We start from the raw sequence: 17,745 nt of genomic DNA, 5'->3' as shown, positions 1-17,745 counted from the left end.
ACAGTCATTAATTTTTATCTATTTTTCCCCAAGTTGGGTCAACAGAAAACACCCAGTGAAATTCTAGTGACCTAGACATAATTGTGTTCCGTTTAGAAATGAAGGTGATTTAAAAATAGTAAAAACAATATGACCTTATTAAAATAAAACTCTTAGTGATATGTGCTTTCAACAAATTTTCACATTTAATATATAACAAAGCTTGCACATAACTAATAAATATAATGGTATATAATTAAGAAGCATTATTGTTTTCTCTCAAATTCATGAGCGTGCCCTTCTTGAAAATAGAAAGAATAGCTTATTTCCCATTATAATCTTTATAGCATTTTAAAACAACCTTTAAATACAATATTCCCCTGAATATGAAATACAAATTAAGATTAATGAACAAAACTTTGATACTCTTAAAGTCATATTTCCCTCCATATATGATAAAAAGGAAATTAGTGGATACCAGTGCAGAAAATCTAAGCAGCCATCACTATTTCTGCACTATTCACATAAATATATGTTGTGAAGATCAAATGAAGTAACATGTAAATACATTTTTGAAAACTGTAAAGCAGTTTACACATATGTGGGTGTAGTTTGTTAAATATTTGAATATATTTTTATTTTCCAAATATTATTTCTCAATTTAAAAAAAAAATCCACTTACAAAATATTCACAAGTCTCTTATAATCATTCCACTTGTTTTTTCTTAAAAAATTCTTTTTATTTTTAAAAAGCTCCATTTGTCAAAAAGCATTACTTTAAAAAGTCATACCTCAAATATTTTTAGATGATATTATAAACAGCATTTGAAATAAAAGTAGGTACAATTAACTTGTAATTCTGTTTTAAGATTTTTTGTTTAAAGAGACTTCTTTGAAACTTTAGCTTGTTTATATTTCATGCAGCATCAAAGAAAGCAATTAATGCATTTTGGTCATAACTGTCCAGAATCTCCAGTAAAAGAGGTACTTTGGTTTTCACATTGGTCCCTTTGAACTTGAACTTATCTATGAAAAGATCAGTGATCATGCCTACAAAGAAAAATGTTAGTTCAATTAATGACACAGTATTTAATCTAAGTGAGTAATTGCTTGAGAATCTATTTCTAAGCACCCATAATTCCATTATTTAATATACACAAACCTAAAAGGATTGATGCTTAAAAAATATTTATTTTGGGGGGATTTTAAGACAAGTTTCAAAATATAAATCATTTGGCTAATAACTGTCTTAACAATTGGTTACAAGCTATTAATTCAGACAACCAACTGCTGGCCACTTTTGAACTGCTATTGGCATATATAACATCACAACAAGTAGTTTGTTTTTCCTACCAAGCTGACCATTTTGACATAGTGTAGACAGATTCTGTTCTTAACAGCTTTATTTGAATTAAAGTATTCCATTATATAGTGACCATTCTCGGGATGTGACTTGAAGAACAAATATTCCTGGGTTCAAAGATCTGGGCAAATTATGTCACCTTTGACTTTTCTCATATGTACAATGGGAATCAAGCTGTCAATTCTTCATCCAAGACCCTTGATGCAAGATGTGTTTCAGAATTTTTCATATTTTAGGAATATAATAAAAGGAATATACTATATATGGCATAATCCCCAAGAGGAGTGACTGGCAGCACCTGACAACAAGACAGAGCAATGTTTCTGCAACAAAATATATACATAAATATTTACACTAAGTGCAATAAAAAAGAACATAAATAACCTCATGTCAGTTTAAGTGAAGTTTTGTCATTAAATTAATTCAGATATGTCAGATTTGTTGCCAAATGATTTATGAAAAAAGCTTTGGTTTTCAAAGCTTTCTGGATTTTGGAATTGGTGATAAGAGATGGTGGTCTGTATCACCCATCTTCTAAGTTGTTCTAAGGATAAAAGATCACGTGTTTGCCATATAGTAAATAGTAAGATATTAGATATTATTCTTGTAGTTTGTGAGCATGTATCTGGGTATAAAATAAGGAATTCATTAGGCAAGCTTCAGTGTAGATTGATGACACCACCCGACTCTACAGAAGACTTGGCATAGTGCAAAAAAGCATGCATTTTGGGGCATGGAAGTTATAATGTAGGCTTTGCCACTAAGTACCTATGTAACAACCAATTCTTTAGTTTTAGATTCCAGTTAAAAAATGTGAAAAATGGAGATAACACCATCTACCTTGCCAAGTTGTAAGGATTAAATATCCCACCTGATTATGAGGATGTTACAACAAATAGCTGTGCTATGCACAATAAGTCTTATGTAAAGATTGAAAATAAAATGTTTTTCTTAAGCTGTTCCTTCCTTCCTCCCCCTCTCCCTCCTCTCATCTCCCTCTTGCTCCCACTGTTTTTCAATAATTTGTGAAACACTCAACTTCTCACCACCAAAGCAAAACGAGTTTTGAACAAAACCTGAAAATTATTTGTGTGAAATATAGCCTAAATTTTAATGCTCCAAAGGTCATATTCATTTCACATCAGATTTTTTCATATATATAGATTAATTCACTGCAATACGCTTACTTCACTTCTTAATTTTTACTTGCATTTTATCAAGTATAAATATTCAATACTAAAACTAACGACAAAATAAACATTCTGCGCACTAAATTGGCTGTCACTGGTTCGTGACTGCTGTAATCTTTGCGTGTCCCCTCCTGCCCAGCTTCTCTCACATGATCCTCCACAAATAGCCAGTAGACAAGGAATACGGCACGTTATTTCATGTCCACTCACCATAGAGTCTTTCCAGATGTGCGGGCTGCTTTTTGTATTCTTCCTGTAGGTGATCTGCCTCCTCTAGAATACAGCGATATTCTGGTATCAGAAAGTTTGTATTTCCCTCATGAACCTGCAATTCCTTATTTAAAATGAAAAACAGAAGCACCTTAATGTTCAAAATTCAATCCAGTGGAGCTTTAAAGTCTTTACAATTTTAGAAATCCCATCACAATAAAATAATGATCATGAGTCCATGACACATTTACTTACTTTTAAAGCATCAATTAACTGCACTTTCTTAGCCAAAAGCAACTGGTACTCCAGCTTTGGGTGGATTAGCTTTAAAGTGTGTTTGACTGATACTTCATTTATCTCTAGAAGGATGGAGCCAGGCACAATTAGATAAGTCACTTTGATCAGAAACACTCTTATTGTAACGACCACCACCAAAAAAAACCCCCAAAAAGAATGATTCATTTTTCTTTTTTTTTTTTTACCGTATGATATGTTGAGGTTAATTTTCCTTTTTGTAGCTTCTTTAGAGAGAACATCTTTTAGGATGGATATAGTAGAAATGTTGTCAGATTTAAAAATTCCTTCTCCTTTTCTATAAAATTAATTTTTTTTAAAAGAAAAGCTTTAGTAGGCAATACATCAGGAAATATGTACAGTAAATACATATTTTGTGACTAGAACCTAGTGTTTAGATTTCATTTGATTTTACATTCTTTTATTTACGTATTATTATATATTACAATAATACATATTTTTTACATCTTTATATTATTGGCATATTTTGCATTATGCCAATAATAGAAAGAATATTTACATATTTTATTGATATAAATATTAAATATTAATATAAAGAATATTTATATTAATTCAAGTTCTGAACAGACTTGTAAAACTAAAGATGTTCACATATGCTTCCTAAATATATCACAATATATAAAAATCCTTCATTTACAACTTTTGTCTTTATTTTCCCTAATAAAATTTCCAATAGCTAACCCCTTATGTATATAAAATGCATTCAGAATTGCTTACCTACACAGATGTTTTTCTTTGATGTAATCACATAAATTACAGCCTAACTACATGTTTCATTCTTAAAGCTGATATCAAACCTAAGAGTAACATCATCTGTTCTTCCAATGCCACTTCTTCTGGTCACAGGACCCTCTTTTTCTCTAGGGAACCACTCCTTCTCAACCCATTCAGTTTCACTGGCACGGCCTCAATACCATCTCTGGGACTTGAGGGGGAAGCACTTAGCAGCGTATTGCATACCCCTGACCACAGAGGTTCATGGCTTAACAATAATCCTCAATCCTGGGACATTTTACTGGAAGTAGTGAGAAAGAGAGGCTCTATGGTAGCTGAAGGATAAGTAGAGCTTTGACTGTTAAGAAGAGAATATTTAGGAACGCAGAATGGTAAAGCACAAAAGTGTGCTATTCTAAAAATAAATAATATGTCAGAGGCACAATGAATTGTCTGCTATAATTAAAGTGTGAGGTTCACTGTGGTACTTCCAAACAGGGGTCGATATTACAGGTTTAGACACAGATAAGATCCCCTGAAGGGTACAGTGAAACACCACCATAGAACTGATGCTAAAACCATTTAGATTTCTGGAGAGTTCTTGGTCCCAAAAGGTTGCATTCTGAGGTAAAAGTCTGTGTTCATTGCTATGTCAGAACTTAGCATGGGAAAGTCTCAGCTAGGAAGCAGGAAGTTAAATACCTCAAGACTCTGCTCAGGGAAAGACTCCTTAAGAGACAGAGACAGAGAGAGGGTAATAAGCCCCCTCCTCTCCAAACAAACAAAATTTAAAAAACAAAAACAAAAGATCAAATAAACAAAAAGAACCTACAGATGTAGGAGAGAAGAAGAATGTAAAGACCTTGAAGAAGTATGAGGGTACAGGCTCAAGGAGCAGATGTAGAGAAATGAGCCTACCCACGAAGCAGGCCACTTCACGTTCAGAGATAGGAAGAAAGGAGAAAAAAATTAGCCTCTGCTGTATTCACAAGTGGAAATTATGGGAAGCTATGGGAGACGAGTGGGAAGTGATAGTGAAGTGCAACTGGGCGCTCGAGAAGAGTGAAAGAAGGTGACGACCTCGATCTCATAACACGACAGCTTCAGAAGCCCGCATGTTCCAAGCTCTCAAGTTCTGAGCCATTTCGTATTTTTGCAAAAAGAAATTCAATTGGACTTTTTATTGGAATTAGGATAAATGTTCCAAGCAATTTGGGAAGAACTGCCATGTTTACAACGTCTTCATATTGATGACTACAGAATCTATTACTCCATTTAATCAAGTCTTTTATGTCAATAAAATTCTAAAGTTTTTTTCATGTAAGTTCTGCATATTTCCAGTAAAGAATATTCTGACAGGGGCTGGCCCGGTGGAGTAGTGGTTAAGTTCATGTGCTCCACTTTGGCTGCCCAGGGTTCATGGGTTTGGATCCCAGGCGCAGACCTATGCACCGCTCATCAAGCCATAGTGTTGTGGCATCCCACATACAAAATAGAGGAAGACTGGCACAGATGTTAACTCAGGGATAATGTTCCTCAAGCAAAGAAAAAAGGAATATTCCTACAGACGTCATATAGACATTTTGTTATGGTTATTGCTACTCTGAAAGGGTCTTTTTAAACAATTTATTTTCTAACTAGTTATTGTTGGGATTCGGAAAGATATTGATCTTTCATATTCATCTCTATTCAGTCATTTTTAAAACCCATTAATTCTACTTGTTTTTCAATAGATTCTCTTGAACAGTATAGTTTTCAATCATATTATTTGCAAATTATTCCTGCCTTACCTGAAAATTTAGACACCCCATTTATATGAAAACCCATATGAAGCAGTAATAAGTTTTACTTACTTGTAGGTGCTTTCAAGCTGTGTATCCAGGAAGGTGTTCTGAAAGTAAAACGTCACACATTCTCCTGCTGGAGGTTTTTCAGGAACTTCGGGCAGGCAAAACACCACCCAGGAGTGAACTTCGGCAAAACTGAACTGGCCTGTCAATGTCAGGGTATTCATGGGTCTGTAAGTTAAGGGCAGAGGTACACATTAGTGTGTGGGAATGCATGGAGGTATAACACGTACACAACACATTAACAAACAGAATTTTGCAATAGTAGCTAAACAAATATAAATGGTAGCCATTTACTTTTTCTCAGATTAATCTTACCCATTAGATAAATGAACATTTTGATTTTATGAAAGGAAATGAATGCTTATCTACATCTATGCTTTTAATATTCAGTTAAGTGACATAAATGGCTTGTTTTCATTATAATATACTTTACAAATAATCTTCAGTTTACTCACGTAGATTTCATTTTTTAAAAGTTCATCTAGTATTTCTACTATATAAACTACAAAACATACTTACACAAGAATCTTCGGGAAAGAATCAGCATAATGTGAAGGCAAAGAACTGGGCTTTTAAGTAAGACAGACATGGACTTGAAACATTGCTCTATTATTTACTAGCTGAGTGCCACTGGGCAAGCTAGGGAATAATATGCTCTATCTTGCAAAATCACACACACATGGTTGTAAAATAAATCAAACTTAAAATAAATCAAATGGATAATTATGAAGAGTTAGGAAAATGCACAGTTTATGGAATTAAAGGCTCAGAAGAAATTTTAAGAGGATTCAGAATTAAGAACCCTAAGAACTAGGAGGGACTTCTGAGATCATCCAGACCAACCCTCTCATTTGCAGATGAGAAAACTAAAGCCCTGAGAGATTATTTTCCCAAAGTCACACAGGAACAGACATGAGACTACAATCTGAGTCTTCTGATTCCCAGTTTGCTCTTCCTTCCAGCACACCATGCTACCTCCATTAACCACAACTTTGACTTTTAAGCAGCAAGACACCCTAAAAAGAATCTATTCTCTTTAATGTTTTCCAAAAGTCCTTAGGAATATTTGGGAATATTTCTCCTTATATCTTATTTAAATCACCTATCTGTAAAATTACAAGCTGCAATAGAGAAAACATGGGCTTTGGCTTCAAATCATAGCTGTCTCTTATATCATCAAGTTACTTTTCCAAGCCTCCATTTCTCAACTGTAAATGAGTACGTGTCTTACTATAAGACCTAAATGATACTCCCTAAGCACCTAGCACAATGAAGGGCACAGCAAACGTATTCAGTAATTGTTCATTTCTTTCCCTTCTTTTAAACGCGGGTCTCTCATCTTCAGGAAAGAAAGGAAAAAACTATAAACAGGAGGATGCGTAAGTTGGAATGGAAGTCAGAAATAACAAGCACTATCATAACCAATTGCTCTACCAGTATTCTGAGGTGAAACAGAAAGTAAATATAATGTTTGAGGCCAATACAATAAGGTCCAGTGAACAGAGACACAAATGCTAAACAGTATTTGCTCACGATAGGAGTTTGAGAGAGAGAACTGTTACTCTACTGATCTCAGAAAGACAGGAAAGTCCAACTCAAACCAGCCTCTGTAAGCAAAGAGTCTTATATCTATTAGAAATATTAATCTATAGCATTTAAATATTTACTGAATTTTTAAAATATACAAATGGCTACCAGAATTTACACCACAAAAATAAAAAGCAAGTTTATCTGCATCATGTAATGTCCTAAAAATAAACTGCTCCCTCTTTTGTGTTACCTGTCATGATCAATAACGTGAGTTCTTTGGTGGAGTGAAAGGGGTTTGATAAGGTACTGGCGGACCTGACAGGTTTTGGGTTGAATTCTTGGAGTTACATATGCTTGAAGTGTGCCATACTGGCCTTCAATTGAGCGAATCTGATTCAACACAAAAGAAGAAAGAAAATAAGTATAATCTAGTAACATAAACATTATCCTTAAAATGTTCAACACAAGTAATCAAGTACTTAGGCCTTAATCTCCTCTGTAGTATTTTGAAGGAAATAATGACATTCTATTAAACAACTACTTTATTACCACTAGAATAAAGGAAAATTTAAAAAATTTTGGCAGTCAAAAGCAAAATTAATCCATCTATAAAAGTAAACCCCACCACGTATTTTTAGGTGATTTGTCCACACTTAGCAATGTTATGCCATTCCAAAAGACATACATTCTCACATACTACCCTATCACATCTAACAACACAGGTGTACAATATATAAGATGCATATCGAAAACGGTTAAAATTTAGACACTTTCGTTGAAGGGATAAGTGAGTTTTCCAAATAACTAAATCTTACATGGTATACTTGATTTTCTCAGAAATGGGGGTATTACAGCATATAGCTGTTGTTATAAAAATCTATTGACAAAAAGAAATGTTTCCGAGAACTTAAGTCTTGATTTTCTATGAAAATAGAGAAGCATACTCATAATCTAATTATGACATATTTGGATTATGAAATTATTTTGAGCTATTTTGAATATGACTGGTTGGATATCCTGAGACTTCAAAACACTTAACAGGAAACAGTAATTCATTAAACTGTGAAGACCAAATTTTAGAGAAGTTGGGAAGCTGTCCACTTCCCCTTTCCTGTCCCCCTTTCAGCTTCCCTCCTTTCCACTTCATAAAATGGATTGTCAGATCTCTTGTATTACAGAGCTCACTTCTCTAATCTAACTGATATTTAACTCACACTGTTCCTGGCATGTAAGGGGAAAAAAAAATCAATGTTTTACCTAAACGGAAAACATAACATTTCAAGCAAGATGTTTTGCAAATGTTACATTGCAAATATTGCTCTGAATGGGAAGAAGGGAAAGATAAAAGGAAAAAAAAAGATAAAGAAGAAAAACACAAAAAGAGGGAGCCAGCCCCATGGCTTAGTGGTAAAGTTTGGCACGCTCTGCTTTGGGGGCCCAGGTTCAGTTCCCGGGCATGGATCTACACCACTCAGTGGCGGCCATTTTGTGGTGGCATCCCACATACAAAATAGAGGAAGATTGGCACTGCTGTTAGCTCAGGGTGAATCTTCCTCAAGCAAATGGAAGAAGCTTGGCAACAGATGTTGCTCAGCTTGAATCTTCCTCAAGCAAAAAAAGGAAGATTGGCAACAGATGTTAGCTCAGGGCAAATCTTCCTCAGCAAAACCAAAAAAAACAAAAATAAAATAAAAATAGATCTAATCAAGCTATAGTTTAGGGTTTCTTTTTAAAGGGTAAGCTTATACTGGCACATATTTTTTCCATAATGCTTTCTCTGATTATACAACAATTCATATTCATTATTAAAAAACCCAAACAATAAAAAAAAATTAGGATGAACATACAAGTCACCTGAAATCCTACCACCTACAAATGATCATTATTACTATTTGGGTAGTCATCCTTTCACACAACTCTCTAGGCAGATGGTCAAAAACAAATGCATAATTTCACATGAATAAATTCTGTTTATATGATAGACATCTTGGTTTTTATTTCTAATAATCACATTATCCCACTTATCTCTGCCTCCCCTAATACCATCACCTCCCTCCCACTCCCATCCCACCCAGGCCTGCCTCCTATTGTAAAACCTATCATACCAGACAAGAGTGTTTCTTCTCATACCTTTCTTCATATTTATATCACTATAGATAAAATATGTATACATATATACAGATTTTATCTGCATTTTGTGCTTTTTCATGGAATTTGTTCCATGTTAACAGGAATAGATCAATTCATTCTTTATCCCAGCTGTGTAATATTCCATGGAATGGATAAATAGCTACTAATCAACCATTCAATTATTGAGTGTTCACTTTGGTTCCACTTTTCCGCCTCTACAAACAATGCTGCAATTAATTACATACACATCTGTGCATACAATACTGTGACTGTATTGTTATGAAATAGATTCTTCCAAATGTGATTATTGTCTATTTTTCTGAAGTGGCTGTAACAATTTTTACTTCCTTCAATTATGACCAAGAATGTCGTTTTCCTCATCCTTGTCACCTAGTGATGTGGCTCTTTAAAATTTTTTTTCCAACCTGCTAGACAAGGAGAAATTGCTTTTGTTATTTTAATATGAATTTCCCTAACTACTAATGAGGTAGTACATTTTCTTTTAATATTTGATAGCTATTTTGATGCCCTCTTCTGTGAATGCCTATCTGTATGCTTTGCCTATTTTCCTTATTGGGTAATCTTTTTTATAACAACTTATAGGGAGTCTTTATATTTTATTGATATTCACCCATTATCTGGAAGACAACCAAATTTCATTCTTCTTTTTTAAAATAACTAGGTACTTAATTCATCTGAATTTATTTTTTATGCCTGGCACAAAATAAGAATCCATTTAATTTTCTTCCAGATAAATGCCAGTTGTGCCAACACCAATTTTTAAACAGAAATAGTAATTCAATAGAAGTTTTCCCTACATAAAAATACCCTCCATTAAATTTCCATAAAGGTGTGCTGGGCTCTATTTCTAGACTCCATCTATTTAGGCCTTGTAAATATCCTACACAATTTTTATCATAGTAGTCTTATGGTATGTTTTACCATATGGCAAGATAACTTCCACCTTTTCTTCTTTTTAATAGTTTTCTTGGCTCTTTTCAGGCATTTATTGTTTCCTCTGGATACAATAATTTTAAAGTTCAGTTAAAAAAAGAACATAGCTTTTTAATATTTTTTAGGCCTACTTCCTAATTTATTGGCACAATCTTGCTCAGTGAAAATTTAATTTAAAATGTTTAATTAGGTTACATACAATATGCTTAAGTATATTCCCTTAGAAATAAATTTATCCCACTTTTCATTTTCTCTTTCAAAATATATAAAGGGGACTTACACAGGCTAAAATAAATTGTTTAGGAAAAAAATTACATTTAACGGGAACTTCCACAACCAGGTATGAAAAAATTATTGTGTATCAGCATCTCTCTTGAAAAAAACACAGATTGAGTCTCAGAACATCAGCAATACTAGGAAAAAAATCAGTCCTTAATTTTTAGCTCATAAATATACCAAATAAAATTTTAAAAATATCTCAACACAAATTAAATAACTAAAAGATTTGTGTGCTATAATCACTATTTAATTTTGAAAGTGATTATGTTACTAAGTTGCTAGAGAAAACTTAAGAATTTCTCCAGAATAGGTGGTAATAATTGACAGCACTGGAATGCAATCAGAAAAATCCAGATAGTAGAAAATACAGGGCAAATGCTCAGATACGTTAATAACCAAATTACTTTATTTGGACCAGGATTAGATCAAACAAACTAAAAACAAAAATCAGTGAAATCTGAACACTAAATATTTGATGATACTAAGGAATTACTGTTAATTTTTCTTAGGTGTAATAATAGTACTGTGGTTATGTTTAAAAAAAGTTCTTTTAGATGTAAGTACTGAAATATTTACAAAGGGAATTATAAAATATCATGTATTTGCTTCAAAATAATTTGGAATGGAGAGTGACAGTATAAATAAGATTGCCATGAGTTGATCATTGCTGAAGCTGGAGTCACTACTTTCACATATGTTTGAAACTTTCCATAACAGAAAATTAGAAAAAAAATTTCTAGTTAGAGAAAATTTAGGATCAGTAATTTTAGAGAAGGTGATTTGTTGGGAGCTAAAAGCAGAGATAGTGGTTTGGGCTGAATTAAAACCTAACAAGTCATTCAAAAGTTGTTACTTCAAAATGACTCATTTCAGGAAGAAATTTAATGCAGAGAAATGATATCATATGTTGCAAGATATACCAAGGAAAAAAAGAAAGTTCAAACTCTCAAGTAAAAGTAATTTCAAACATTTTTACCTTGAGTTCCAGCCTTGTGGTATTTGCCTGGCACCGATAAGTGGCAAGAAGAAAGTTGTCATTTGACTGGGAAGAATTCCAAGTTGAGGAAAAGAATGAATCCATGTTTTTAACAATGAAAACAGCATCAATAATAATGGTTACTATTCACCGAACACACATCATTTGGGTGGTACTGTGTTCAATGCTTTCTGCTTATTCGTAGAACAGCCCTATGGTAAGTTTTACTAAGTAAGTTTTAACAGATGAAAAAACTGAGGCATGAGGGGTTAGGTAAATTTCCCAAAAGGAAACTGGAATTCAAATTCCTATATTTAAGACTCTAAAGCCCATTCTCTTTCCATCTTGAGTCTCTATAATAACCTTTTAAAATATTAACTGTTCTTCTAAAAATTTAACTGATGGTGCAGACTCCTAATTTTATATTATAAACACAAAAACATCAATGTATGGCGTTGAATGTCTTTGATTTTCACAAATACTTATAGAGGACAGAGAAATATCTCTCCCTGTATGCCCAGCAAACCGCACAATGACTGGCATTCTGCAGGCATTCAATACACATCTGCTGAGTTAAATTGCAGAGGTTACTTCAAGTATTATAACTTCTTGAAATTGAATATTAAACTACTAAAAATAGAAAAATATATCTGGGTGCATGAATTGCACAAATAGGCAAAGCAACATGAAATATTTGATGTGCAATTTTCATGTACTGCTATTTCTCTATTTTTAATAAACAACCTAATAAATAAAAAGGATGCTAACATCAAAAAGTAAATTTGAACATTTTAATTTCAAATCATATAAGCTCAGTAAACACAGAGGATAAATCAACTCAAAAATAAATATACATTTGTGTGATTAAAAACAAATGTTATGTACTTTATTTATGGATAAAACAACATAGATTAAAGGAGATAAAATGTCTGGGATTAGGTTTGGGATGGGGGAGGAAGAGAGTGAAGAGCATAAAACAAGACTGGCCATACGCCGAAGTTAGCAAGGAGTAGCTGGAGGTTACTATGCTATTCTTTCTACTTTTGTGCATACTTGTAATCTCCACAAAAAGGTTTTTTTTAAAGCTATCAGTCTAGAAAATAGGTTTTAAATTAGTATAAAATACTAATTTCAAAGAATCCTGTAGTGAGGTAAATAAAACAGGTTAATCTTTCATAGTAACTTAGGAATTAAAGATTTTAAGTTTATATTAACTTGATTTTTTAAATGATCATTAAAATGTAGGCCCTAATCTTTTATGTTTTATTCTCAAGCAGGGATGACAAACCATATATGATAACATAATACAGCTGTTATAGAATTTCTTACTAAAAAAGAGCTTTACTATGAAATTATATTGAAAATTGTTTCCTAATATAGCTATCAACTTTGTTCTTTATCTACTCTTCTATTCCTCCCTTTTTTATATGGATAACTACCTGCCAACTACAGTCACCATCTCCTGCTCTGGCTTGCCTTCTCCAATGCAACTACTCCAGACCGTATCTTGCCCCTAACTTCTCTTCAGGAGCCGCACCCAGCTCCGAGACTGCTAGTTTGCTAGTACGTACAAGGCAGAAGGAAGAGATACAGTAGGTATGTCCAAATCCTGACACGATCTCACCCCAGGGACTTTGAACACTGTCAGTGCTCAACAAATGTCTGCTGAATGAAGGGTAAGCAAGATTCACCAAGCCCAGAAAAAGTGAGGAAGGGCGGGCAGAAGGAACAGATCATGCTCAAATGTAGGAATGTGCGAAACTGTACAGCAGTTTCAAGAAATTTTAAGAACTTGAGTTTGGCAGAAATAATGTGCATGCGAGGGAAGGTAGCAGCTGGTGAGAGATAAATTGGAGATGCAATGAAGAGCTGAATCATGGAAAGTTTTTATGCCGCAATGAGGAATCTAGACTTACATGCAGCAGGAAATGAAGAATCTTTGAAAGGTTTTGAGAAAGAAATGACGGTTTGTATTTTTGGAAGACCTCTCTGGTGGCAGTGTACAGCACAGCCTGGAGGTGAGAGGCAACACTGGAGGCAGAGAAACTGGTAGATGAGTAGTTCAAGCAAGATATGATGAAGGCCTGGAAAGTTAACAGCAGTGGAAATGAAGCAGAGTAGAGGCACCACAGCCAGGGAGGCAGAACTGGCAGAAACTGGGGACTAATTGGATTTAACAGATCAGAGAAAGGAATCTGGAACAACAGCTCAGTTTCTGGATTATCTGAGGACAGAGAGAGAGAGCAGAAGCAGATTTTGAAGGAAAGGGAATGAAAGGAAAGACTGAAGAAGAAACATTACACCCTAGGAGCATTTATAGGCTTTATTCAAAATGGCATAACAGAAATGAAAGTATCTGAAGAATTCTTTGTATTTTTTACTCACCTCAGAATCACAGCTGCTAAAGCTGACAACAGCAGAATTTTTATCCACATCAAGTAAATCTATTGGAACATCACTCTACAGTCAATATTTAAAAAAAAAAGAGTTCAGATGGAAAACTAAAAATTTTCACAAAACATATTTTCTCTAAAAAAGGGTTCTCCTTAGTTCTAGTTTATGTTCATCTTTAATTTATATTTGATAATATGTACTCCTAGAAAATAAATATAATAAAGAATATATTTTATATTTCGATGACCTACTTTTTTCTAATTTGGATTATCAGAGATCATAGAATATCATCTCTCACCATCCCCTTAAAAGTATAATCTTCCTACCTATTTTTGTCAGTGCTAAAAATGTTACCATGGGCTGCAAATAATCATATGGCCATTCTGATTACATCAGGTCATTTTGATCAATGTTAATTTCACCCGTAACACAGAAAGGAGAGTATTTTTGGCCTCCTCTGGAGAGACGGTTTCTAGCGCAATGCTGTTGTGCTGTGTTCTGCGTGAATGGTGCTCCTGGAGTCGTTCAGTGCAGCAGCCCTGGAGCTGCATCACTTAAGAGAGACTTCTGCCTTTAAGTTTTAATTAATAATCTGATCTTTCCACCACATCTTTTTAAACCTTGTCTTCTTCTTCCTGTTTATTTCTTTCTCATTTTCTGATGCATTGTCCATCTTTTGCTTGTTTTCCATTCATTCTACTATCATCCTTTTCCACTCCCTGAAAATCTTCCAATTGAAAGGAAAAATAACTAAATATATTGATGAATGGAGTTGTATATTATTATCCCTAAATTTTACCTAAACTTTGGGATTATCTACTCAGCCAACTGATCAACCTAGAAACTGATCGTTAATGAGCAAGCTGTGCTGTAAGCTATCATTTTAATATTTGGAGCTTAAAAAAAGGTTCGAATACCAGCATTAAAGTTGCACCTCTGTTAAGATTCTCCTAAAGCTTAGCCAAAGAACAAAATCCTTAAGTGCCCCTTCTGACTTCCTGAAACTTAAGTCCATCAGTCTTTTGTTTAACATGTACAGGATAAATAAAAAGTAAAGATATAATTTAGATAATCTATGAGCAAGCTGATTATCTAATGGAAGATTAAGATAAACCTTTAAAATTACTATCTAAACTAAATATAACATTTAAAAGATAAACATTTCAAATTACTGCCTAAAACTAAAAGTGTTCAATAATAATTAGTGCATATGACTGGTTTACAAAATGGATCCAGTCATAAAACAAAGAAATTAGACACTTTGCTTACCTGTATTAAGACATTATCTATTGCCGTCTGCACCTCTAAGGTAAGACTGTAGCTGGCATCATCTTTATTTAATGTAAATTTGTCATTTATGCTAAATGAAGGAACTGCTGACTTTGCTTTGCTTGATTGAGAAGACTGTTGATATTTCTCTCTTTCCTGTAGCACCTTAAGCTGCAGATGTTCCAACTCACTCCTAGAGGAAGATATATCCAACTTTGTCATCTATAAGTGTGAACATTTGGGGTTCTTAGAATGTTTATAAAAATTTGAGACATTTACTTCTGCAAAGTGGATTTTTATTGACTGAGATAGAACTATTAACACTAATAGGAACAAAATTTTTGCTTCTGTGACTGACCAAATGATTCCACTTTATCTCTGATCTAAAAATTAACACATCTTCTCAGTCCCATACCATCAATATTAATAAAGAGTTCTAAGTATCAAGCCAGGTAAATACTCAGTTAATTCTATACACGATAATCAATTGTAACATGCAAATCTGCTTAGTTACATGGAGTACTAATCAGAAGAGAAACTGATTATACTGGGGCAGAGGAACATACTAGATTTAATGAGCAAATATGTAAAATACAGAATGTGTGAAACCAGTAAACATGTACCTTTCAGTAAGACATTAGGGGAGATAGACAAAATAAGGAGGAGGCTGAACAGTATTAACATTTTGGAGGCTACAAGGACGATCAAGAGCCAGTGGTACAGCTGAAGTTCTTCCAAGTGCTGGAGAGGATTCGGCTGAGATTGAACTTAAGAGTCTCTCCAGTTAAGGGGAAAGGCCATATGCAAATGAAGCAAATAGTAATTGGGGTAGACCAACATGAGCCTTAGCTAGCCCCAACTTAGGGGGAAAAGTCGGGGGAGGAGCTTGGAAGGGATCTGTGCCATGAACAAAGGAAAAGATTCACTCACACAAGAAACATTTACTGAGTGCCTCCTATGTACCTATGTTCCAGCTGCTGAATGAGCAAAACAGACATAAGCTTCTCATGAGCTTACATTCCAGTGGTATCAGGAGGGGGCAGACTTAGTTATAAAGATAAGGTAGTGGACTGAGGATGTGAGATAGCAGCCATTAACTCTGCTTGGTATCCTTGTTGTACGAACACTAGAATTTGCTCTTCTGGTGGCTTTGGTGAACTGGCTTGTGGTGAACCTGTGGTATGGCTTTAGTGAACTAGTACTTGTGGCATTTTGCTGCCTTAAAAACTTCTGTAGCTCTCAACTACCACCAAAAAAATTCAGCCCTCCCTACCCCAAGAGGCTGGCCAGGGTTGAAGTAGAGAGAGCAGTCATTAAAAATTTCAGCAAATCCCACTTCTTCTGTGTAGGAAGCACTTTTACTTGAGGCTGGGGTACTTTTTCCACAGGACTGGTCAAGTTGAAAGGCCACAAAAGCAATTGTTGTGTCTTAGGGAGTCAACATTATTCATTTCCAGTAAGAAAACTTATAAGCCAAAGTTACAGATTCAGAAGGGTCCCCAGGAGCAGTGAATATTAGAATTAATGAGGAACAGAACCATCTGTGTTGGTTTCTTTCTAACATGTGAAAACAAAACAAAACACTACAACTAGCCATAACTAAACAAATGAAAAAAATACAATTCTTGATCTAAGAAAAAGTCAGTATAGAATAAAACGTACAAAAAGTATATTTCGAACTCCAAAATATTAATCAGCACTTACTGCTAATTTTCTCAAACTGATAAACTTTAACTTAAAAAGGTGATAAACTAATTAACTGTATAATTCCTTCCAATAAAATATACTGCATCTATAAGTAATAAAAAACAACACACTTCATGAAATGAAAAAAGAGTCAAAAAATCCAAAATTACCGTAAAGAAGAAATTTTATTCTGCATCTCCTGATTAATTTTTAGTTCTTCTCCTGGTCCACTTTCCTTATGAATAGGCTCTGTTGTCAGACCTGTAACCCAGCCTGCAGTGATGAATTACAATTGTGTACCATTAAGTGCTGCTGGTGTTAAAAGAAACCCCAATATACATGCCCCCTTGTCCACCAACATCAACCTCACTTGGTCTTAGGACTTATTTCTCTTCAAAAAACAAAACAAAACACACAGAAGAAATCAAGCTGGAAAATATTTAAACTATAAAGAAATTACTTAAGCATTTTGTGATACTATTTTTGTTTTGCCTGAAACGCTATAATACTATGATTAAGGAAACCTTTCACTTCTTAATTTACAGTTTTAGTTTTCAAGTATGGAATAAGTCAACACATTCTAGCAAATGCAAAAATAGCTGATGAATAAGAATCATCTTCCAAAAACTACTTTCACGGAAAGTGAAATTCTCATATGACTATTACAAGAATGCAAAAATGACCTACTCAAAAACAAGCGAGTTTTTGTAAGAAATGTACACAGTAACAAAACGTAAATTTCAGTAAATACTTCTTTTAAACCAAAGAACATCATTTAATTTTCAACGATACTGGAGACATGCTAATGAGCACTCTTAAAAAGTATTCAAATATTAGCTATTTTATAAATCAATACCCCGCTTCTCTCCTTATTTTTTAAACAATACAGCTTTTAATGCTGTAGGT

The 17,745-nt window shown here is 34.0% G+C and overlaps 1 protein-coding gene across 15 annotated transcripts in view; it reads right to left on the bottom strand.

Annotated features, from left to right (window-relative positions):
• Positions 1-697: 697 nt before the first annotated feature.
• The window catches only part of BBS7 (Bardet-Biedl syndrome 7), a 34,765-nt gene continuing 17,717 nt past the window's right edge, over positions 698-17,745 (bottom strand). For 3 of the 15 annotated variants that reach the window (XM_014737967.3, XM_070259681.1, XM_070259682.1), the window contains 10 exons: positions 17,010-17,112; positions 15,154-15,346; positions 13,876-13,950; positions 11,491-11,556; positions 7,402-7,541; positions 5,625-5,789; positions 3,225-3,334; positions 2,998-3,101; positions 2,743-2,866; positions 698-1,640 (listed from right to left, as the gene is read on the bottom strand). In XM_014737967.3, coding sequence (XP_014593453.1) covers positions 1,600-1,640; positions 2,743-2,866; positions 2,998-3,101; positions 3,225-3,334; positions 5,625-5,789; positions 7,402-7,541; positions 11,491-11,556; positions 13,876-13,950; positions 15,154-15,346; positions 17,010-17,112 — 1,121 coding nt within the window. In that variant the 3' untranslated portion in view covers positions 698-1,599. The remainder of the gene's footprint in view (positions 1,641-2,742; positions 2,867-2,997; positions 3,102-3,224; positions 3,335-5,624; positions 5,790-7,401; positions 7,542-11,490; positions 11,557-13,875; positions 13,951-15,153; positions 15,347-17,009; positions 17,113-17,745) is intronic. The other 12 variants (XM_001503097.7, XM_005607864.4, XM_005607865.4 and 9 more) reach the window with 5 other exon arrangements.

This window comes from Equus caballus, chromosome 2, assembly GCF_041296265.1.
Source record: "Equus caballus isolate H_3958 breed thoroughbred chromosome 2, TB-T2T, whole genome shotgun sequence".
Lineage (NCBI taxonomy): Eukaryota > Metazoa > Chordata > Mammalia > Perissodactyla > Equidae > Equus > Equus caballus.
This window is presented reverse-complemented; position numbering and strand designations above follow the sequence as displayed.